This window comes from Acanthaster planci, linkage group LG01 (genome assembly GCF_054643075.1).
Source record: "Acanthaster planci isolate LZ-2023a linkage group LG01, COTS_SCS, whole genome shotgun sequence".
Taxonomy (NCBI): domain Eukaryota; kingdom Metazoa; phylum Echinodermata; class Asteroidea; order Valvatida; family Acanthasteridae; genus Acanthaster; species Acanthaster planci.
Window position 1 is genome coordinate 35,624,545 of NC_141777.1, and position 25,104 is coordinate 35,649,648.

The following is a 25,104-nucleotide window of genomic DNA, read 5'->3' on the forward strand; positions in this document are numbered from 1 at the left end:
AACCCTAGCAGCCTGGACAGATCGGGTCGATTTCATTCCCAAATCAATTGCCAGCCGCAGTGTTTTCGTTTGGCGGCTCTCGGTTGGTCGTTTGTCAGCCCGAGTGCTGCACTGTCACCTGCCCAAATGGCAAGAGTTAGCCCACTCGCCGGGATTACACCAGAGGTGTTTGAAGAGTGTTGTGCTACACAATCACCAAAATGAAACCGGATTATTAAATGAAAATGAAGAAAATGGGTCTCATTAGGGATAGAGTCATTCCTTTCAGGTTCTACACACTGCCCTGGAAAAAAGAGGAAAGCAATATGGGGGGGGTACCTTTAACTAAATTAGAAAAAAGATCTAAGGTTGTTTACAGTGGGCGGTTTATTGCTTCGATAGAATGGCAGTCATGCACTATGGATAGCCTCGATCAGCAGATCTCACTTTTTCGCCCCCTCAAAACGTGATTGATTTGAAAACCTGGAGTTGCCGCCCAGAAAATGTCTACATGCCTCCCTAGAAATGCTCTTAAATGTATATAAATTTAATCCAATAATAAATTGGAGGACATATTTTGTAATTTACAATATGTCCCTAGGAACTCCTTGACACATATAACTTACAAACAATCCTGCATACATGTAGGACTACTGGCATAAACAACCCCGACAACCTTAATGAACACAGTCTGTAATGTGATTATTCATTTGCCTGACCTGTTAAAAATTTCAAATGGGAGGGGGATGAATACTGAAATCCCTCACTTCTGTTCAATGTACCTTTACTGTGAACATTATTTCCATTCGACCCTACCAGCGGAACTAGTCATCAGTCAGCGTTCAGTGCAGTTGTTTAGTGCTAGAAAAATGGCTTGCATGTTTGCTTCACGGTGAACCTTGACATCAAAGTGATCTTTCTGCGAACAAAATCTTGCAAGTGTAAGTAAAAACAGATTAATTTCTTGTGGTTTAAAAGAATGACTTCCGGTATTCCAAGAAATCAATGTTGCTGAGGCATGAGACAGAGCCCCTGACTGCAAAGATTAGCCCACAAGCTTCTTGGGATTTTGTGGTTGATCTCAGACAACTCCCCTACCTCTCTGCAAAATATGAGTGATGCGGAGGCCTAATTCTGAAACTGTAATTACGAGAATCCAGTAAACAAAATTACAAAAACATGCTTCAGTGTGCACTTAAAAGACGTTATTCAGCCACTGATTTAGATTTGATTTGAAGGACCCACGGTGATCCAGCCTGACTGCCCCCTCCCCCAAGGACTAGAAATTCACTCCAAGGGGAAGAGTTGAATGAACCTAGGTATACATGTGGCCATGATGTGGCATAGGCCTAGGGCCAGACAATGAGCCAACTCTTGACAGGGGGTGAAGACATGATTGACCTCAGTCAGCACAATGTGACTGCAAGTACAGATGGAGTAACAAACATATACATATACATGTATATGTATCGGGTACAGTGTGGACTCCCAATGCCGTATGTACATACAGGTAAGATAAGTACTGACCCTTGAACTGAATGTAACATAATTTGAAAAATTCAGTGGAGTAGGAAGGAGGAAATAAAGAGGAAGGACAGACAGGACTGGAAATTGGTGTAGTCCCTAAATTGAGAAAATTACTCGTAGCGTAACTGAAGCAAGGAAGTGAAAAAATGGGGGCTGGATGGGACCCCAAGTTAACACATTTTTTGGACATTCAAATTCAATGGAGTGGGAGACAAAAATTCTCAGTTGGATTGGACCCTGAATTATATTGGCAGGTACAGTGATAAAATTTTGTGACATACTAATCGGAAGAACATGAAATGGAAGGGTGGACAGAGGTTAGGGTCGAGGACATCAGGGACCACTGGAAATGGTGCAGACCTGTAAAGGACGATGTATGCGGCTCGGGAAAACTACATGCAGTTGGTTACATCACCATTTTGAGGCACCCACATGTAGGCCTATACTGGTACTTAATTTGACAATAACATGACAGGCAGCACACTGCTTGAAGTGTCTCAGATGAAACAACCACAGGCAAAGTGGATCTGTACAACATCAACACTGTACACACAAACACAAAATCAAAAGAAACCACAAAAACCAAATACAAAAAGTTTGATCTGCACAGGAAATTTCATTTAGTTGACATCTTATTGATTCCATCACTAAGGTACCCTTTGCAGTTGGCTGTATTTGCTGAGCTAGCATAACAACTCACAATGCGGTTATCCCTCGTGCCTGCAATTCTCAGCAAGGGAAAATTATGCCTTGTGAATGACAAAATACCTGCCTCTGTTGCTTCAGACAACACGGCCAAATCTGCCCCCCCCTCCCACTTCGCTTCTCAGTTCCTTAGTCTCTCTACCTCTCTCTTGAGGACAGCACGCAGCTAGCTAGAAGTATCTGGATACCTAGAACACTCCAAGGACGGTGAGCCACTCATGACCGCTTCAATTACTCCCATTGAATAAGCAAGCCATTACCAACAGCTCAGGCTGACTGAGAAATTATGGCTCTGCCTGGGCAAGACTTACAAATCCATGTTGACGGGGACAACTCTTGGGGCTTGATCCCTAGTTGCAAGTATATGTTCGTCTGTCAGCCTTTTCATGGTTACTTTTTATGCTCAGCTTGTTCTGCTCACACCCGCGAGTGCTCCACACTTGTAAGGTTTCACAGTAACCTGGATTGATTATTTCACGTCAATTTCATGGTTGGGAGAGGAGGACGGTTGAAAAACGACAGATTGGGAGGAGAGAGAAAAGACACGGAGTAATAAAACTGGAGCAGCCCTAATGCTTGCTGCTGATGCTTTGCCCCTCCCTCCTCTCCAATCAGGTCCCATGTTTAATCTCGGAGGCAATTTCCCCCAGGGTAAACCATTTGCAAGGTAATCACAGAAATTACAGACTGATATTAGTGAAGGGTAAGAAGGGCAGGGATGGATGGGAGACTGCAGCTGACAGCCTCTTGAACGCCAGTCAAGGGTGAAAACTGTTCAGTGGAGGACGGGCATTCTCTCTCTGTCTCTCTCCGCGCATCGTCGCTCCCATCGTCTGGCTCCATCATTGTTGGGCCAAGGGATTAGCTTTTAATGAAATGATCGAGAGCTGCGATGCACTTGCCACGTTAAAGCTGTGGTCTGCTATGCACAACTAGGACATCTTGACAGGGTCAAGTTGGTCACCGTGCGCTGGATGCTGAGAGAGGAAAAAGGAAACAGCACAGGGGGAAAAATCGCAAAAAGAAATGAGAGCTGGATAAGATGCAGCTGATAGGAAATCTTAACATTAGAAATGCATTGATATGCATCATTCAGATACCTAAAGATCGTTGGCTTCCATGCTGTTGGCGAGCAGCAAAAGTAAGCAGAATCGGCTATGAACTGGTCACAAGCAATATACAGAAATGTACACTAAATGCTATTTTAGCTGAGTAAAGTTTTCTGTGTTAAGGAAATACGTGTATCTGCCCCCCCCCCCAGTTTTAAGAAACTGCTCTGCCATCCTAAGCATAACTATATACATGTACAAAGCAGTCTCCCTGCATTTCAAACATTTTCGTCAGCTTCTAACAACATCTGTATGCTGTAATTGTGTGGGACTGCGCCTAGTTGTGAAATATTCAAGTAACATTTTCAAAATCAAATATTAAGAGGTGAAAAATCAATGACTCAAAAGGGGGAACTATCCAATTATTGGTTTTTCTGAATGAAAAACAGGTGCTACAAGTAAACTTTAAGAAGCTGAAAGCAATATGTGACCGGCTCTAGAAAAATGGGCAATACTGTAAGTTGCCAGATTCAGGTTATGAGGTTTTGATATGGCTGGATTGTGTACATCAAAAGCTACAATTTGATATATGAATGACCCTTGTAGTGTACTGCGTTCTGGAGGTATCGTATAGACATTTGTATATTCACATTTTCAGATTCAATACAAATATTTTTCGAGAAAAAGCTCAGGAAGTGGGACTCTTGGAACACAATGCTATGTAAGATCTCCTACAGAATGATCCAGGTTTCATCTTTATTCATCGCATGTTTTTAGTCACAAATTCTGACAATATAAGTAGTATAGAAAGTATTAAAGGAAAAAACACAAAATTTTGAAGAAATTTTGCCCTCTCCAAATAGAACAGGCCATTACGTGTTTTGGCACTGCGCAACTTACACGTACTACCCTGTTTGCCAGACAAGGAGGCCAAAAATTACTTTTCCTTCGGGTTTCCTTCTGTGTTTTGTTTTGGAAACAAGCGGCTTTTTGAATATTCCATCGAATGGAAGGTTGAATATTTGACTATTAAATTATTTGATTCGTTCCACCCTTATGATAGTGTCAGCACAATGAGCACGACTAAGGATAAAACAGATACAGTCCACGAAATGAATGAAGTACTGTACTGCATTATGAGGGCCCTATTCAATAATCTCTCCGCTTCACACATACTGTAGTCCAATGCTACACTACAGCAAAAAACAAAAAAAACACATGGCCACATCTGGCTTCTAAATCTGCAGTTAGCTGGTCAGGCTGGGTTAGCAATGCAATCCTTGGGGACAGCTCCAAAGCCAGCTCTCTCATTCAGGTCATAGAGCTGTTCCTCGCTCTATGTTCAGGTGAAGTCCACATGGCATCCAAAAGTGCTGACCCAATAAAAAACTTGCCACACATGTCTGTCAGCAAGCTCTTGTCTCGGGGTCAGTTCGTTTCTGTCTAGTACCCTGACTGCCAAGTACAAGATGTAAGTGTTTGGGAATCATTCCTTTCTTGATGTTTAGTTTGTACAAAAATCACTTCAGGTGTGATGCGAGAACACCAGATGCAAATGCTTGCCAACACTGGCTTGCATGAATCAGTGAATAAGTGCTGGCTCTCTCGTGTACATGTACAAGCTGAACACTCCAATCAAGCTCCATGTTCCGTTCCGTTCCTGCCTGGTCTATATATGTATAAACACTGAGCCGACATTTGTAAACATGTACGTGATCGACAAGTAGGGCCTGCATGAAACTCAACTATATGCCATTTAAGTTCCAATTATAATGCTGTGAACAGGGGTGCATGTGGCCACATACTAAGAAGCCAAAAACAGCTTGTAAAAAGCTGAACTTAAAAAAAATCCTCTACTTTTGTACAGAGCAAGTGTACAAACAAGGTGAAATTCAGAGTAAATTGCTGAACAGAAAAAGTTGAAGTCGGCTGAAAGGTTGAATTCTCACATCCGTGTAAACTGTTCCAGGGACTTTACTGGAATTTGAACTGAACTGGAAAATGTAGGCTTTGACAGTCTGATCCAAGGGAATGTGCTTGACTGTCACCACAGAAGGAATATGCCTCCATGCTCTCACTAAGCTGCTCACTGGCGAAACCTTGAACAAAAAATCAGCCATCTGGAAGAAGAGAACTGTGATACACTCTGACAACTGTCAAAATGCGAGAAGTCTTGCATGCAAACTGCTTCACCTTCAATCTACCTTTTGCCATGCCAGCTGTGAAAATGGAATTTGGCTGTTGAACGGGCCAACTTCAACTTCAACGGACAGACATCACCTACCAAGTACTACAACAGAGGCAGGAGAATTACTATTTCACGTGGCAGTAGGCCCAGTGAGGAAGGGCTGCAAACAGGGACATGTGAAATTAGTTAAACTTATCCATCCTGTTATCCTAAAGCTTTAGCAATCAATTAAAAGGATGCTTCCATTCTGGCAAGCTGCCATGCAAAATGACACTGAGTTGACACTGAACGGAGCAACTAATAAAGACACAGAAACAAAAACATTCAAAACAAGTATTTAAAAAAAAAAAATATTCCCCGCTGTCCAACACATTTACTGACAATAATATTCTCTCCTTTGTCATGAAAATCCTTTATTCATGCACACACATTTCAAATTTTTTTTCATCGAACCACATAAAAACATGAGTATGGCCACTTCAATCAATTTTGAATCAACAAAAATGACAGATGTAGAGTTTGAACATGTTAACCTCTGCAATGCTGAAGGAATACGCATACATGTACATGTACCAGTACATAATTAATGCTTTATCAAATGTATATTCTGGCCTGTGGTGTAGATGGTCAGAAAACTGCAGCTTAGCAGCGTTTATTGTGGTGTACATGTATGTTCATGAAGGTGTGCATCCCATCTTGGTGCATTCATTTTGCCCAATCAAAGTTTTGGGAAGCAAAGTGAAGAAATCAAGGCACTGATTAGAGGCTACGCTCGCAATGTAAGATACCATGCCCTCATTTTGGGGGAGAACAGACTAGTTGAATAGATTGAATGTGCAGGTGTTGAGCAGGAAGACGACATGTTATTCTAAACCAAGTCAGGTTTAGGTTTCGCAAAGCTGGAAACGAGAAAACCCTAGACTTGTGTTTTGATCTATAAAACACTGAAGTAGCACGGATGTCAATATGGATCCAGTCTTTTTCCTTGTTTTCATACTAAACCACATTCAATTCTACATTGTAACAATCACAAATCAACACACAATTACGGTTACCCAACTGCACACATACATGTACAGTGTAACCAGGTTTTTAATGATATTTTGTGAATATACCGGTATTTAATTAACCTCAACAAGTTCAGCACAGCGGTACTAGAGGGCATACTGTTAAAGGGGAATTCCAGGCTCTAAAATACTTTATCTAATCTAAAAGAACATGAGGCGACATACAAGCTCCACCAAGAGTTGGCTTTTCTTTGTTTTCAAGAGCGGCTCACAATCCCTTTATAGTCCTGATTTCTTGCCATTCATCAGTGCAAAGGACGCGTCCATGTTATTTAAAATTCCTGCGACATCTGGTGTCTGAACCTAGCTCGAGCAACACAGTTTTCTAAGCGACAGTATAATACCCAGACCTGGGTAATTGCTTACGGATGCGTGTTGTGTAGAGCACCCGACCATTGTATGGCATCCATCACTACACACACTACATGTAAAACTGAGAGAATAAGTTTGAAACAGCACAACTCAACTGGTACTCGTTTGTACCTGGCAACGCAATACACAACATCACCGCACAAACACTGTACATGTACATGTACGTACACACACGGCCGGCCGTGGCTACCACATACATGTACATGCATACATGCCCATGTACCGTATACATGTACATGTTCATGTACATTACAGGGTCTTGGATGACTCAAAATTTGAAAACAAAAGGGCAGCTCTCATGATGGCAGCCGTGTCGTAGGAAAACTTTTTGTTTTTACCATTTCCTTGACAGATTTTGATTTAAAAAAATGTAATTTACACTAACACTTGACTCTCTTCAAAATGTCAAAATAATTAAATCTGGGGGGAGTTTTCAATCAAAGGAAAGTTCCCCTCTCATCACAAAAAGGATTCACAGCAGAATATGTCTACCTCCAGTCTTCCAGACAAAGGCAGTGATCTGAGTCTGGTACATGTATTTGTAAAGTACTGCAACACAGTCCAATTACATGTACCACACATTGGTGGGCATCTCATGGATAATCACACAACTGTAATGTGATAATCCACATTTTATTAGCCTGGCCAAGGGCCAGCTTTGTGCGAAAATTGGATCATGTTGCCAATTTATGCAGGTACCCATTACTCAGGCGGTGCTGATGGAAAAACTGTACTGTGTAGTTTCTGCAAGTGCCGAGGACAAAGCGACGTCACACATTTTACATGCGTGCATGTCTTCAAATGCATGTGGTTGGTTTGCATCTCACAATAAAGCTCCATGATCTCACTGAGTCAGCAGGCAAGGTGTTTGTATGATGTCTACATTGGAACATATATTGCACATGGTACATTGCACATTGTGCATTGTACTTGTACATTGCACACTGTACATTGCACACTGTACATTGCACACTGTACATTGCACATTGTACATTGCACACTCTACATGTACATGTACACTGCACACTGTACATTGCACAGTGTACTTTGCACACTGTACATGTACATTACACATTGTACATTGCACATGTACATTGCACACTGTACATGTACATTGCACACTGTACATTGCACAGTGTACTTTGCACACTGTACATGTACATTACACATTGCACACTGCACATTGCACACTGTACATGTACATGTATATCTGGACATTACTGCTTTGGTTTTGAAGGGATGATTAAAAAAGTTAACCAAACCTGAATTACACATAAAAAAAAATAACACATGTAGGCCTATGCAGATGTGAAGAAAGTACAAATTTTGCATTTGTTTGGTTCTCTACATTGAGTTTGTTCAGGACCATCCTTATACTCTTTCACTTTCCTGTATCTTGACATTAAAAAATCCTTTTTATAATTTCATACTTACTGGCATTACGGACAGAAGAACAACACTGATGTACAAAAGCTGAATTTAAGGTGAACGAGGAAGAAATATTCATATTCACAAAATGAATCCTAAAGTACATGTACAAGGAAAATGTTTTGACTGAACTGACCCTTTAAAACAGATGTGCAATACATGTAAGACTGATATTTCAACATCAGGGCAAAATTAATCACGCCGTTTTCATTTTTATAATAAGACATGTGGTAACGGTACCACACCATCACAATTGCCACTTGCCATTTCAAGCTGGTGGCCATATGTTCCTATCGGTTGGAGAGCAGACAGCACTAATAAACATACTCAAATGAAAATGACCAAACCATTCAGAATGTTGAAATATGGTTTGTTACTGCAATCCTTAAACGTCGCCAATTTGACTCGTTGCATTTTTCCCCCCACAAAGAACAAAAAATCTTTGTTCAATTTCGCGTGTGACACACACCACTTAACCCACTTAGAAAGAAGAACCCATAACAGGAACACAGAAATCACAGACTCGGCGATGTGAAATTGTAGAATAATGAGTTTGTTCCGTTCTGAATACACAGCGTGCTCTTTTGGATGTCTGTCTGTGACCCTAAGCTGGGCTCTTACTTCAAAGCAAGCACAACCTCTGCACCACGTTCTAACAGGCAACAAGCCCCTGACAAATCCATGGACAAAAATTACAGTAGAATATTTGGCCACAAATATGCCAAACAATCCAGTGATTGCCACATGCTTCGCTTATGACTCAATTCAAGACTTGAAAGTTGCAACAAATGATGTACCGATACATGTATCTTTTGTTGCAAGCATCAACAGAGTCACAAAATCTTCCTGGACTAAAACATCACCGAGGCAAAACAAAGTACCGGTATGTGTAACTCAGTCACACATGTACAGCATTTTAATAACATGTTTAACTGGAAACAGCAAAACAAGCAATGAGAAAACTCACAGCTGCACAAAAGTTGATGCACTCACTGAGGTTTTCTCCATTTCAATGGTAAACGATGGGAAAATCAGCTCATGTAAGGAACACTGTGGTATAGCCACAGTGTCTTTAGTCGGGGGAATTCAAATCGTTATGTTTATGTGCAGTCATATAACTCATGCACCAGAGTTTATTCAAATGTAACTCGCAAATGACTTATTTTACGAACATTTCAAGTAAATGTAACACCTCTGCTTCCATGGTACCGGTACATGTACATGTACCACACACCGTGCATACCCAAAAAAATCTACAATACCAATAATATGTAGGCCCTACATGTACATGTGCGAGAAAAAGCTGGAGACTAGTAACATGGTTTCAGAGCCAAATATCCAATGTTCAAACAACAAAGTCAGCGACTCCATATGACGCGTAAACTTCAGGTACCAAAACCTGCCACAACATTGGTATCATCAAGATGGTGCCACCGGTTATTTTTACAATGCATTTCCTTTTTCACTGTGCATGTGGTCACCTGGCCATGCTGTTTTAATTAAGGACTGGGACACAGTACACCACGCAAACAACAGGTCCAGTGTTAGGGGCGGCATACCATGAGTTCAGAAAGTCACCTGTTCTTCCGTACTGACACCATCCAGCTTGTTGTGTCTGTCTGGAATTTGCCAGTGTTTTGACTGACTGCACCGAGTACAGGGGTAATATGAGGGGCTCATGGTACATGTATGTCCAGGTACTGACTGCTCCCCTGTAGCCACGACTGATCACATGTCCAGCCAACTTTCCATGACCCTGCCTTAAACAGGAACTGCACCTGTATGTGTATGCACCTGTACATGTACAGCGTACAATGTACCAGTACATGACACATGCCCTTCCTGCTGCTAAATGCTTTTGTACTGCAATGCAAGTTTACCCCTATGCTCTGCCATCATTATGTTTTACGTTCATGTACAAAATGTTGTCTACATGTACAAGTGCAATACTGATTAAATTCAAGTACTGGTACCTATGAATGTGCACATGTACATGTATATGGACGTCCTTAGATACATGTACTACGTCGCATAGCCTGACTTGGTTAGCCTTGTGGTGGTACCTGCTCTTTCTTGAACAGCCTTACAGTGAGCCTCTTTCTGTTGTACAATGTACAGCTGAGGAACTGAACCTTTACAAATCTCTCCAGTACCAATGCTTAGGAATTCCTCAGTGAATTTGCATGCACTTAATATTCCATGCATTTCTCACCATGTACTGTACATGTATGGCGTCGAGTATAACCATGTCTGATCACCTGTCTCCCAGGTTTGTTATGACCATATGCGTTCACCTGTTGAGCTGTGCACAGATGACTGACAGGTATACTACATCCACCTGTTGGGTTTTTCCTATAAGTGTTCATCAAACCCTCAACAATCATTACTGAATACATGTACATAATCATATACCAAACCTTTTTATCTTCTATCATGATCATGCCTACTGATCTTTCTGGTACACGTGTTATGACTATGGCCTTCTGTGTGTTACCTGTCTTGCTCTGTCTGGTGGTATCAAGTTAGTCTCTACTCCAGTCTTCGTCACCTGTTGCTGTGACTCCTTCAATTTGTCGATGATGAAAGAACACACGTTGTTGAGGGCATCTACAGTACCTGTTATCAATGCTACACGCTCCGTTGTACCTGCAATTATTAAAATGACAGGAAAAAAAAAAACAGATTAAGTTTCCATTTCCAACAGTCAATGAAGGAGGTCGTGGGCAAACTGGGATGACGGCTCTTGACCAGAAATACACTGGATGTTCTGAATAATTTGCAAAATTTTCAAAACAGGAATTTACCTCCTACTGGTAAATTAAATGTTCTTAAAAATGAAATGTAAGCTCTTTGAAGAGGCATATTTACCTGCCAAAAATTAACATACTGTATATGTATGTCGATGTGCGTGTATATCAAAACCAAACATATGGTGCATGTAGCTTGAATAGCATTCTGAAACATTACACATGTACACTGTGGGGTGAGGCAAAGCAATTTTAAGAGCATTCTGTGAAGATTTTCCTTCAGCATGCATGTATTTTTTTGTAGCTGTCAACACAATTGAACATGCTGCTCCAGTCAAATTAACCAGCAGAATAAGAAACAGAAATGTTGCTGGGGGGGGGGTTATGGTTAAGAATGCTCATCACAATTCATTTTCCAGCATTTCTGAAACATACTTAGTACACGCATGCATGAATGTACATGTATATACAAAGAAGCCCCAACAAACCACAAATCCATCTCTTCTTATTGTGGCATGCATGTAGACTACCGGTAAACACAGCTTTCCAACGGCTGCCGGGACTGGAAAAGTCATGAATTTTCATTAAAATTGGATTAAAAGCCTCCACTCTGACATCAAATATTAATGGCTAGTATGAATCCGTGAGGAAACATCCACTGTTGTGTCAGGACGGCGCGGGTGATTCTGCAAAAAAAAAAAACCCTGCAAAAGGGCCTGATGGAGGTTTTGTAACCAGGCATGGCCCAGACGGGTTGGTCATTACCTCTCCGAGTACAACCCTGTGTCAGTGTTACTGCATTCTCCCTGACTCTGGACAAGTCTCTCAAACACTGTCAGGCCAGCCCGACATATGAGATCATGAGATCATTATTTCTTTGGCAGATTTAATTCCTGAGGGTGAGCCATGGAACAGTGTGACTGATGGTGCTTCCATAAGTTTAGCTTTTTGTGGCTCACTTGAGTGAAAGACTCTGACAGATGACCATTCTTTGTAAATTGTACACCAATTTTGGAATAGTGGGGGTAACTCATTTCACCTCTCAGCATTGTTTTGAAAATGTGGGAACAAACACAGTTGAATAAAAATATGGAAAAATAAATGTAAATTTATTTCTCACTTGAAGTTTCCATTAAAGGTTAGAAAATATAATTAACCAGTGAACATGCAGAATTTGGGTACAAAGCCCAGAAATGATATTGTAGGGTTTCTGGTTGTAAGATACAGCATGCATGTCCATGTACAGGTACATGTACCTGTCTGGTAGGGAAAGGATTTTGCAAATATATCCCTTGAAGATTCATTAGTTTTGAAAAGAACAAAAACATAAATGGAACAACAATTTCATTAAGTGACTGAGGGCTCAGATCAAAGTCAAGCGCTGGACATATCCAAAATCAACTTCTTAGGAGAGTGGAGGAACAGAGCCATGGCTACCGAATGACACTGTAAACATGGTGAAGCAAGAAAATGAAGTGAAAAATAAAAGCATGCTCGGGTCAGCGCCGAAATGTCAAATGTCCAGCAGTATTGATATTTCTTCGGAGAGAGAGAAGGAGTCCTCCATTCCCAGTCGCACTGCAGCAGCATTTCAATACAAAGCTTGCAGTATTCCATTTCCTTCCAATCCGCCTGAATAAATATACACTCACCCTACTTTTACTCTTTTCCCCACTGCGCATTCCTTTCTGCCATACTTACAGCAAATATATGAGTATGATAATTTTTGCTTGGGGGAGGGGGCATTTCCAGGGGTTTTGTTGGGACACTCAGGAAAGCCTCCAGTGAATAGCAATCACAAAGTTAAGAGTGATGTACGGGTACATCCCTTGGCAATTTAATACTTATGTAAACAATAAAACATTTGAAAGGAAATAGAGTGGGTATGATTTGCATTTTAACAGGCTGATTTCTCAAATGTAATTGACTTTGCATGTCAGTTTGGAATACCAAGAACTTCAATAAATATGTATGTATGCTTAGCATAAAGGAATTCCTGCATGAAAAAATCAGGTATGAAAAACAACTTTCTGTTCAGTATTGAATGAGAGCGTGTACACTGAGGGCCAATGCTAGAGTTCAGGAATGTTGTCATTAAACAGCAAACGGTACACATAGTGCTGGCACGGCTTCTGACCCTGGTTGACCCTCCTCCGTCACGTCCCTGGGGCCAAAAGGTCCACATTACAAAAAGACCCAAGGATTTGATGACCCATTCAACTGGGGAACGCGCGCAGGACTTGGGCTATGCACAAAAATAACACTACCAGTCTAGGAAAGAAAGTCCAATCAAAACACAATAACCAGGAAGAAATGAGTAAAAATAGAAATAAAATTGTGCTTCTCTCGGGGCATGTGAGGCAGACAGATGATGAAGAAGACAAAATTTGCTTTAAAAGTTAAATATAAATTTTACAGTGCACTTTACAAATTTTATACAGTACATGTACTAATTGTACAAATTTCATCATGTTACCATTGATAAGATGTGTATATATGCAGACCAAACTGTCAACTTATATATTTTTAAGCTAAGGTAACTAAAGGCCACTGCACTTAAAAAATCCCATCCTTGACTTTGTGCAATCCTTGCCATCAGATTTATGTTTGGGTTGCAGAACCTGTCAACCATGCAAACAATGCTGCAAATTGTCCCACAGCCAAAATAGTGCATAAAAGGGGCCATTATGGCAAGTGTCAAAGTGCAGGCTGCTTTGGTGGCATTTTTATGACTCAAGGAAATACCGGTAATCTGTGTGTGGGTGCAGCAGCCCTACTGGTGCTATGCTAGTAACTCTAAACAGAGCTGGTGACAAAGGCCTTGATCATCATGTGCATGTATGTAAATTGTTTTCCAGAGTTTCAGTGTGTATACATACATGTACATATTGGTATAGTACAAGTACATGTACATGTGCACGCACACATGTACTGTACATGTACAGCACTGGCACACAACACAAGAACACATGTCAACGTTGTAAATGTACTTTTCCACTACGGGAGAAAGACCATTCAACGGTACATGTACGCAAATGTATATATACATACGCAAATGTAAATGTATGCAAATGTACATGTACATGTACATGTATGCAACCTGGAAATTATGCACACTACGGTGTAACCTGAATCACCTCATAAATTAAAGATCTTTGAATGCAGAAGTTGCAAGAAACTGAATTACAGAGACAAAGGATGCAAACTTCTCAGTTTCAAACAAAAAAGACACACAGAATTTCCAAAACATGAGAATTATTGGCATGGAATGTTACACATACAGTATGTGAGAACCATGCCTTCTTGATGAAGAGAGAGCAAACATACGCAATCGCAGGACAATCAAGATGTGTCCCTTCATTTTACATTCATGTACTGGTACCTGTACATTAGCCAATTTTGCATCAATGTACATTGTGAAGGGCCATCCATTCGCATAGCTCTATGACGCACATGCACATGTAGGCTCACAGGATGGAAAAAAGATGCAAGCTTAAATGCAAGTTATAAACTGTAGACAAATCATAATAAAGAATTGAAAAGATCTATGGATGATGAAGTTATGAATATATACACATGTATTATGCTGAACCAGAACTTTTCAAAAACAAGGCTGATTGTGGCTCTTTAACCCCGCAGAACTTGTGTCAGTGAACCCTTTCAAATTTGCATTAAATCAGGCAATGGCTTTTTCACCTGACTCTACCTATCATTGCAACAAAAATGACAAACCATGCCACTGGCTCTCATTAAGCACGCTGGCTCCACACCTGGTTCAGGACTGCTCTGGACTCCCAGGGACCTGGGCCGGGGGAGAATTCCCTTCCGTCACATTCGTTTCCAGTCACCTCGGAATATCGGAGCAATCGAGAGTGCAATATTGTTATTTGCCTGAATCACAACACCCGGGCATAAAGTCTTTCATGATCAGCTCAGCATGTGCAAATCCCATCTGGTATTATCATGGAGCACTGTCTTGTTTGCAGCATGGTCCGTTGGTTCAGGTGAAAGCTACTCAATTGTTCAAAGACCTGTTGCTGGTGGACCAACCACAGGTTCCAAAGTAAACACAGATTTCTCCCATCAGGCAGTCAGTGTATACAGCAACTTCAGATTACAGGTTCAATGTACCTGCATGTAAATGTTCAAGTATGTAGCTGTACACATGTGCACAACTGCCCTGGCCGGCAGGGCACAATTTCTTCTGTAAAGCAATTTGGGGCCGTACTGCACTATATGAGGACATTCATTTGTCCTCAGTCACAAAGACTGCATTGTTCAACCGGTGTGTAATCCCCAAAACTATGTATATTAGATGTATGGGGGTACATGATGTATGCATGCAAAGTACATGTACCCCAACGTGCTCTGAATTTTTCATAAGGGTTGCTCTCGAAGTGTTCAGCTTCAGGGAACTGACATCAAAAGCTAGCCTAGGGTATGCGGTCACTGAACTTAGTGTGGGTTGAAGTCAAGGCATTTATTTCTCATGTGTTCTGTTTCACTATTTTCTCCTACATGCGAATGTAGTTCATGTACCAAAGGGTTAAATTATGGTCGAACATCTTAAACTATCCGACTGTTCATCTTGTTACGTTTGTATTCAAGAACAACGGCAGCAGACACTTCACATGGCAGCTCATCTGACATTGGCAAATGAGTGACAGGAGGCTGAGAATGTCCAAGCACTCTGTGCCTGATTTCAACCTCAGTGAACAAAACCACATATGTTTCATTTGCCAGACAGCTTGACATCTAGGGCAATCAAATCAAAGAAGATCAATTATTCCCAATTTGTACACGAGTGCGAAATTGAAAATCCAGTCTCCCCCCCCCAGCCCTGCACGGCAATTATTGCCAAGCTTTGCATCATTTTTATTGCCAATAAAAACCCAGAGTCAGCAGTGTCAACTTCTCCCCCATAAAAAGTGAGAATTTTACCCTTCCAATACACCGATGATGACCCTAGGCTTCAACAATAACTGAGGAATATGTGGCACAAAGGGATAAACCTGACTTATTACAGGTATCCGTGATACTAGAGAATGAACATGTACGTGCAAGGTGGACGGAAATGATTTCCAGGTGTTGACTGCAAATCCTTCCTTGGAACTTCCTTGAAACCAAATCCTATCTCGCTCAGCAGAACAGCAATATACCATAGCTATGGTAATTTGTCACGGCAAACTGTCAACCCGGTACATATATTTGTCACGGCAAACTGTCAACCCGGTACATATATTTTTGAAAAAATTTATTTCCTTGAAAGCGGTACTCTCTTCACACAAATTTCACAAACGGGATTTTGAACAAGGCCTACTCAAACTGTAGCGTGCGTGCAAACTTAGGAATGATGTTTCTTACATTTGTGCCAACTCCAAAAAGAATTCTGAGAAAACAATGACAAGCTGTTTTGCTCGACAGCAATTACAACAGATCTGGCAAGAGAGTCCATGTACGGTATGAGTTCCTGAGCATCTAATACTGTTCAACACATGTACCACTATGTATCCTCTGGCATACATGTGCATGCACATTGTAGGTACACGTACAAGAGGCTTTGCATTAGAGCATTTAGAAGTAAAATCCCATTCACGGTGAATATACTGGTTAATAATTGATGTGCCCATCACATCAATATGCTCACATATAGACAAGTAGTCTTTGAAATAACAGTACAGATTAGTGATATTTAACCATCCAGTTTTCAGAGCCACCAATGTACCGATATCCTGCATCCGCAACATTTCTATTGAGTCCTAGACTCCCTGCTGTTCATTTCCATGTACGTACATGTACTGGTACAGACCAGGAACATGCACATGAAGCACTGTAAAATGAGAGAATTTCTACGGTAAGTGAAATCCCATTCACAGTGAATTCACTCGTTAATGATGTGTACTGTACGTAATGTTGTTTGCAGTGCCATGCATGTTATACAATCCGGGATCATCAGGTAATGGGGGATCCTGTAATTTGACAGCACACGTTCATTACATACATGTACCCATATATTTATACATAACTTTAGGGAATAACCAGTTCTTGTTGAAGACAATGTAATGTCTACAATAGGCTGGAACAAATCTCATGAGTTCTTTTCAAAGAGCACTGACTTGCTTGCCAGAATAATGCATTCATTTCAGACAATTGTATAATAACCATTTTACATCTTTTCTCCCACACAGAATGGTAATGTCGATAGTTTGTGTTTCCATAGAGAATACCGTATTAAATAGATTCTACTGCCTAAACCCCCCCCCATTTTGAGGTTGGCCATTGGAAAGACCATTCCAGACTCTTATCAGTTCACTTCAGTAAGTGTTATCACCACATGTGCATTAGCTCTCATCTGCTTGCCTACAATGTGCATTACTCGCATTACCGAATATGGGGATATCCTGGTCAAGTGCCCTATCTTACAGCGCTGTTATCGTTGCATGCCACTGGATAAACACCCAGGATCATAGGTGGAATGTTCCCTGCTCCCATTAGCTTTATGAAATTCCCCCCTAACCAATATATTTTGTTTGGTCATTTCAATCCAAAGACAAGGTGAAATTCTCTAAGTGACATGTACCGGTATATTGATGTACATGTACATGTATAACTCCACTTGGTCTTCAGTAGCCCAAATTTGGATTTACATGGCCTTTGGCACATACATGTATTTCAAAAATGAAAATGGAAAATGTCAATACCTACACAGTGTAATTATATTCACATTTGGAAGGACAGAGTACAGAAAAATGAGGACAGAATCTATGAAAGAGACAAAACTGACCGCATCAGCAACCAATCTTAAGTTAAAGAGGCAACAGTTACAGAGCGCATGTACATGTAAGATGGATATAATTTTGTACAGGCAGCAATGGACCATACTTTCAGTGGCACTGGCCCCAAGGCAGACTCCTAAGAAAAGTGTTTTGAAAAGTATAAACAGTGTCAAATTACTACAAGGATTGATGCCAGCTGTTAAATGAATCTCAATGTTTGGTACGGGATCCAAAAATACCGTACACAAAAATGTACATGGATGTACCGGTACATGATATAATTAATGTACAGTACATGTACACGTGGTAAGTACTACATGGTTTACATATACTTCATAATTACTTCTACAAGTATATTACAGTAAATCTGGAATGTCATATTTTGATATAACCTATAGTATACATTGTACATGTAGGTATATGTATGGTATGGATCTTAAAAATTGTTCCATGAAATTTAGACGAAAAGACGGACGCAATATTTAAGTTCAATATAATGTAGCGGTACTTTGCTAGACAGGTCTATGACTGTTTGATGACAGGATTGAATCCAGCAGACTCAGTGAGTACATGCACTGTAGGCGTCTAGATTTCAACTGCTACAGGGAGACAAGCCAGACCAATCGCTATCAAGTACTGTGGGTGGCTGGGCCCTGCAGGCTGCCGCTCCCCTGAGGAGGCATGGCTAGGAGTCCCCAAGGGAACCCCGACTGGGCGCATTAATAGACGACACATCGGGTGTTGATGAGGCGCCCATGACCAAGAAAATTGAATAATTCCTGCTGATCCCTTGGGGGGCCTCTAATGCAGGATTCCAGTCTCGGGGAGGGAGCTCTGCAGTCTGCAGACTCGCGGCTACCTGTGCGTGGTATTAAGTATCAATGAGGAATCTAGGATGCTCTTTGGTATTGTCAGGAGGATATCAAGCAGGGGAAGCCAAATGTCAGCATCAGGTGGGAACCCCTGTTGATCACCTGGAAAGGTACAACATTGATCCTACCGCTACATGAACATTCTTGGGCAATGTCACCATAATTAACCTTTTTCAACTCAATGCAAGTACTGTACAGTTCAGTACATGTATGCAATGTGCACACAAGAGAATGCACAATGTACAGTACTTCCTACACCATCTGGCTCCAGTTCAACACACCGCTCTGTACTGTGAGAACACAACCAAGTATACAAAAACCTACTACCGGTATACATGTATATGACAATGTTTGTGTCAAAGAAATCAGACTCTTTGGCAGACTTTGTGCTCCTTGCTACTGGTAGCTAACCACTGAAATCAAGAACTAGTCAGGTTTGTGAGGGGAGTGACTGGCTGTACGATTCGGAAAGGAACACTGAACAGGAAGTGGATGGATGTTTCAGACTATTAAAACAAATAAATGTGACACATCTGGCTATTTGGAAATAATAAAACTACAGATTTTGTGGATAGAGCATGACACAACAGCACTAGTATGTCTCTTGTAACACAGTTGAACCAGCTCTGTTTTTGTCACCTCACAGACTCAATGATATGTACCGGTACATGTGCATGTGCATGTACATGTAACTGCATGTGATGATGTGACTAGCAGTCATACTAGCTGCATACTGTCTTTGTTTGGAGGTTTTAATGTTTTGCGGACAAAGAACAATGTACCGGTAAAATGTGTTGGTGACTATGGACACATGGCAAGGCTGTTGATTTATACGGTTGATGTGACAGCCTTTCGGGGAGCATTTGTGAACTGTGCTGGATTTAGAGGGCAAAAGGCATAAACATTTCAACTTGGTTTGATTTATTGACACTTTTTGATTCCTGGTACCACTCCAGGCAGGGGGCCTCAATTGCTGATCTCTCCCTGAACCCTCAAAAGGTGTTTCTTTTTTCAAATATGAGTCACGCACAAGTAGAAAAATGAGGTCATATGGGTATGCAAGCCTGCTAATCATGCATACATGTACATGTACATGTTGCGTATTACCGGTACATGTAGGCCTATGTAATTACACTTCGTACTATGTACATACGTAAGTTGTGCGTTATTCCTTCAAGAAAATGAAGACTTCCAATTAATACAAGTAGATACAATTAGCTGATTTATAACGATTTACATGTACATCTATGTAATGATTCACACCATACACAGAGAATATGAAGAGCTCATTACTGCTTAATTAGCGAGTGAAGAACACTGTGCAGCGATATCAATCTTAGATGTGCACACATGCTCTGCGCATAATTCACCTTGCTTGTCACGTACCCATTTAGTCCCCAAGTCTGGCTGTAATAAATTCCAACCAGATTAGGTGCTCATACATTATGCAGGCCACATCTCCCTGACAAGAGAGAGATGCACTTGCAGTTTCACTCAGCGAGCCATGGGCTTAATGGACGAAAGGCCTGGTTCAACTTCAAGAAACGATCCTCCAGTTTGTCCTGGAGCCCTGTGTCGTTGCTTTCGTCAACAGAATCAAGAGGCCTCATGTCAGAGGATACCAGAGTCTGATGTTCTTGCTCAGTTGAAGTGACGGTACACACCAGCTAATATCAGAAAGTATAAAGTCCTGTTTGCATTTGGACCTCTTATTCAAACTTCAAAAGACCGTTGTTGATTGGACAACTTTAAATCTGATGTAGAATCTAGAAAGTCTGTAGGCAGTCACAGTTGTCAAGTGTCAACTTGAACGTCGGTTGTCCTGCAGTGAAAATTTTGCAGAACCATCCAGGTTGTGGAAGAATGACAGTCAGTGAGTCAAATGTGAATGCGGTTCAAGGAAAACATTTATAATTGTCTTCAGAGTAACATACATTTACATGTATGTATTTGTACGAACGAATTTTAGCATGAACATTGTACCGGGAAGGCATCTGTTGGTTACAAACTCATGAAGGCTTTATATGCTTTACCGGCGCAAATTTCTTTTTTCTTTGTCCATCAGGTGTGCAAACATTCCAAGCTGAAAAAGATTGAGTTTGCACAACGTATATCAAGTTTTAAAGGCACACGCAGGAAGCAAAAACGGAGGAAATCAGCTTGTCAAGGCGAAGTTGGGCACTTGCAAAGTTGCAATACACTCTCTGGGATTGTGCTGCAACAGATTTTAGTAGCTACTGGTACATGTACATATGTCTGATGGTAACACTATTCTCTGTGCACATGAAAAACTGGCACAGTCTCCACTGAACGCATGCACGTGTCCACCCAATCATTCTCCATCCACTCTCTCTTCCTGTGGGCAAACAACTGATGCCACTGTGCTGTCTCGGCAGTATTTGCTCTTGTAACCTGCACTGGGAGCTGGCCCCAGTGGCTAGACAGGCCCTTCAAGGGGAGAGATGAGATGGTGAAGACCAGGACGGGCACCAGAACGTTATCTCCTGGCAGAGCGCTCAGACACCTGGGAGCCAGAACTCCTATGATAAGTGGCAAAAGGTCCCCACTGACAGGAAAATCCTGAGCCACACTAGCCTGCACAACCCCATGCAGGCCAAGGCATGGATTAATGGTCCAATGGTACTGACTGGAACTTGAATCAATATCAATTTATCACACGGAGAACCTTTTGGGGAAATTGTTGCCATAATTTACAGGTACATGTACCGTACCATACACTACTATGAATGTCTGAAAGTATTTACTTAGTATATAGATGTAAACAGGGTCTACATAATGACTACCCGGTAATATCAACTCTTATCATCTGTATGCACATGTATTCCCAAAATATATGTGAAGAATTTCTTTTCCAAAGGCAAAATGCTTACTTGTATTTCCACAGGACTTTTTTGTCCCAATAAGCCACTTGCCAGTTAAATTTGAATAAAATCTGGTACCCTCTTATCTGATTGCACAAAAACGTAACAATTTGAATTCCCCTGACTAAAGACACTGTTGCTACACCTTGTGATTTGGGGCAAGCTTTTGCATAGTGACCACCATCTCTGGAATGGACTGGTTCCTTTGTGCCATTCTTATCCATTGAGAACAGTGTTCAAGCAAAATTTTGCCCTGAATCACGAGGTATAACAACAGTGTCTTCAGTATGGAAAATTCAAGTTGTTATGTTCATGTGAATTTGAAGAACTCAAGAACTCAGTGTACCAGATTTTATTCAAATTTAACTCGCAAATGCTACTGTAAAAATGCTGCATAGCCATGTGGACAACTTGTCAAGAGCCCGTAGGCTGATGTACAATGGACAGCCTTATTCAGTTATCTCCTGGCAATCTTGAGAACAGTGAAGATACCGGTATCTTCTGCGTGAATCACAGCATACACTTGAGGGCATCCAGAGAAACAGCAAAGCTTGCCACAATGTCCCTTAGTACATGCACACATGTACATCGTCCAATTAGCTGCTACAGCATGTACCATTTAGCAAAGCCAGAGCAGAGAAAAAGTCCACATGTATGATTTACACATTTACAAACGCTGTCGTGCACCCCAAGAAAGCATTACAAACCACTTTGTCAGGATTTCTGAAAGATGCAATGTTTCATAAGCTTTGGGAAAAATTTTACTCCAAACTGTCCAGCACACATACATACATGTACATGTACTGTATACATGTACATGTACAATGTATACTGTAAGTACTCTATACGTAGCATGTACATGTCCAGCAGCAAGTTTTATGCTCCCTAACCTTTGTTACTGACAAAAACAGGGACTAAAACCCGTATTTCAGCACATCCTTAGAAAGGAAATAACAGCTCTTCTCTTCCACTGGCTCTGGATTTATTCCCACATTACAAAATAAAGACCCAGGGGATCAGTGACCAAAAAAAAGGTACCTGTAGTACATGCAAGGCGTGGTCCATCCTTGAAAGTACACAGGAGTTTCCTCATCAGCTTTACAACTGAATGGACTTTTATCCCCTTTCAAAAGGGGGAGCGCTCAGGAATTTAACATGGATAAACATTGTCAATTTGTTGGTCCCAGCAATGAGCTTTGGTCTAAGGAAGATCCCTGGTAAGTCTGGGCAAGTCAATTATGAATTGTGTCTGACACCTCACCCACCACCTGCAACTCAGAGACTAATCCAGATTTCCACAACCTGACTTGCAATTTGTTGGTTCCAGACTTGTAATCCTAGTTTCATACAGTGATAAGAGAGGCAGGACCAAGGGTTTCAGATTGATTGACTGATGCTTTAGTTGGGGTGTATAATCACTGTGTCTGATCAGGAGGGGGAAAATTAAGTTTTGCTAATCGACTGCCAAAATCCACTTGCTGGGCCCACATTGCCAGCTTACAAAGCTGGAGTTGGCCAACAAGGGGTCGGATTACTGTAAGACTCCTCTTTCTTAAGCAACCCAAGTAGACTTGCTCATAAACAACCAGGATATTACAGGATAAGATTACAAATGTACAACCTTGGACCATCAGCATTTCTTCACATGCCAGCCTTGACTGAAAACAGGAGTAACCACCAGTGCCACACATGTACATGTACATGTAAGTACCAGTACACCATCAATGGCCATGACTATTTTTTTATTGGCAAAGTCTGGTACCTACTCCCACCGTTATGTAATCAGGTGTAATAATGGGGTATATTTACTGACCTTGCTTTCATGCTCTGAATGGGGCAACACAATCAGTTCCCACTGAATGGAGGGCTGTTGAGGGCATTGAAAGCCTTGAAAATTTGGTTTAGTGCATGTATATGTATGTTGCAACACAGAGACTGCAGTGATTTGTGGAGCAATAAACCTTTTAAGTCTTATTTTGTACCAAGGCACTGAGGCATGATACTCAATTACTTCAACAACCATTAATCAGTTACACCTATGTTCCATCAATCAAGCTTGTGCAGAGGTGCAAAGAAGCACACATGTACCAACATGTTGCTCATCTCCACACTTGATACTTAAAGCGTTTTCCGACACACTTTTACTCGTCACTACTCTTTATAAATCATTTTTAATGATCTGGGGGATGAGCTCAGCTCAGACAAGGTTTGGCCTAGCAAGAGCAGACTGCTAATCAAATTGTCGTGGAATATTACCCTTGTCGTTAGAGTGACAAGAAGGATCTATCTTCTAAGACTCATTAATCAAACGCTCTCCTCAAAGTAACCTGGAGTGAAGCCCGATACACTGATACAAAGGATGCTTCATGTACTCCTAATACATGCAGTGTTGGTAGTAGTAATTTTTTTTAATGTAGACCCTAAAATCAAGTCTGTATGGGTATTACATTACAATTAAATTACAATCAATTCCTGGTTAGCTGTTCTAGAACATTCCACCTTTGCCCCGTCAGTTAAACAGCTCTTGCCTAACAATCAGAAGATGAGTTTTTTCTCTCCAGCAGTACATGTCCATTTTTATGACTAACAATGTACATGTACACATTTGTCCAGTGCACTTGGGCAGGTTTTTGCACGTACATGTATACATGTACATGTTAGTGTAAACTGACAGTAACATTTCAGAGAAGGCTTGGGTTATACTGTAGGCCTACATCACAAAAGGTAGTTTCTGGTCAAAGAGTATGGCTCATTGAAAATGTAGTTTTTGGCAAAACGAGTGTGCATGGGTTGGCAATATCCCAAGTACGACTACATGTAGGCCTATATACATGCACCTCACATGCAGCTTGTAATTACACGCATGCATAATAACAGTACAGCATCCACAAAGCTGATGCTTCAACAGGTCACCTGTACACATACACAATCAACTTGGCATTTATTATGAGTGCAAACTGGTTTTTATGATACATGCATGTCAGGTCTAATGTCCCTGCATGCAAATTTCAAGCTTGCATACATGCACGTGTACAGGTGTGTGTTTATACAGTGTACATGTATATGGCACCATGGCGCTGTGGTAGCACCATGGCGCTGTGGTAGCACTTATACACAATGGTAGGCCCAACCAGTTAACCGCATAATCCAACCATTGTCAAGTGCACGCTTCTTGTCACGTCTTCTTTATACCCACGTGGTTTCAAATCCACTGAACTGGAACCAATCCCATTATAACGCTAGGTCAACAGCACTTCCAAAGTTGTTTGGAGCTAAGGTGAAATTTTTTTTAAGTTGATGTTTTGATCCGACGATGTTCCGGATTCAGAACTGGGTAAAAATTACAACTTTTTTTTGAAGAAGTCTTAGGTCTGCCGATTTTGCGATATGAATGTAAAAACAAAAAAAAAATAAATTTTTTGTTCCACTGTCGGACTGAAGGAAAAGTTCTCGATTTCAATTTTTTGAGCTTTGCTACTCAGCAGCTAGTGCTAGGGGTAAGGAATACCTCT

At 41.1% G+C, this 25,104-nt stretch overlaps 1 protein-coding gene across 1 annotated transcript in view; it reads right to left on the reverse strand.

Annotated features, from left to right (window-relative positions):
* LOC110979607 (RNA-binding protein Nova-1-like) overlaps window positions 1-25,104 on the reverse strand; it is a 55,786-nt gene that overhangs the window by 13,625 nt on the left and 17,057 nt on the right. Inside the window, exon 3 of the mRNA XM_022235576.2 lies at window positions 10,810-10,961. Within this exon, the coding sequence (XP_022091268.1) occupies window positions 10,810-10,961 (152 nt within the window). The remainder of the gene's footprint in view (window positions 1-10,809; window positions 10,962-25,104) is intronic.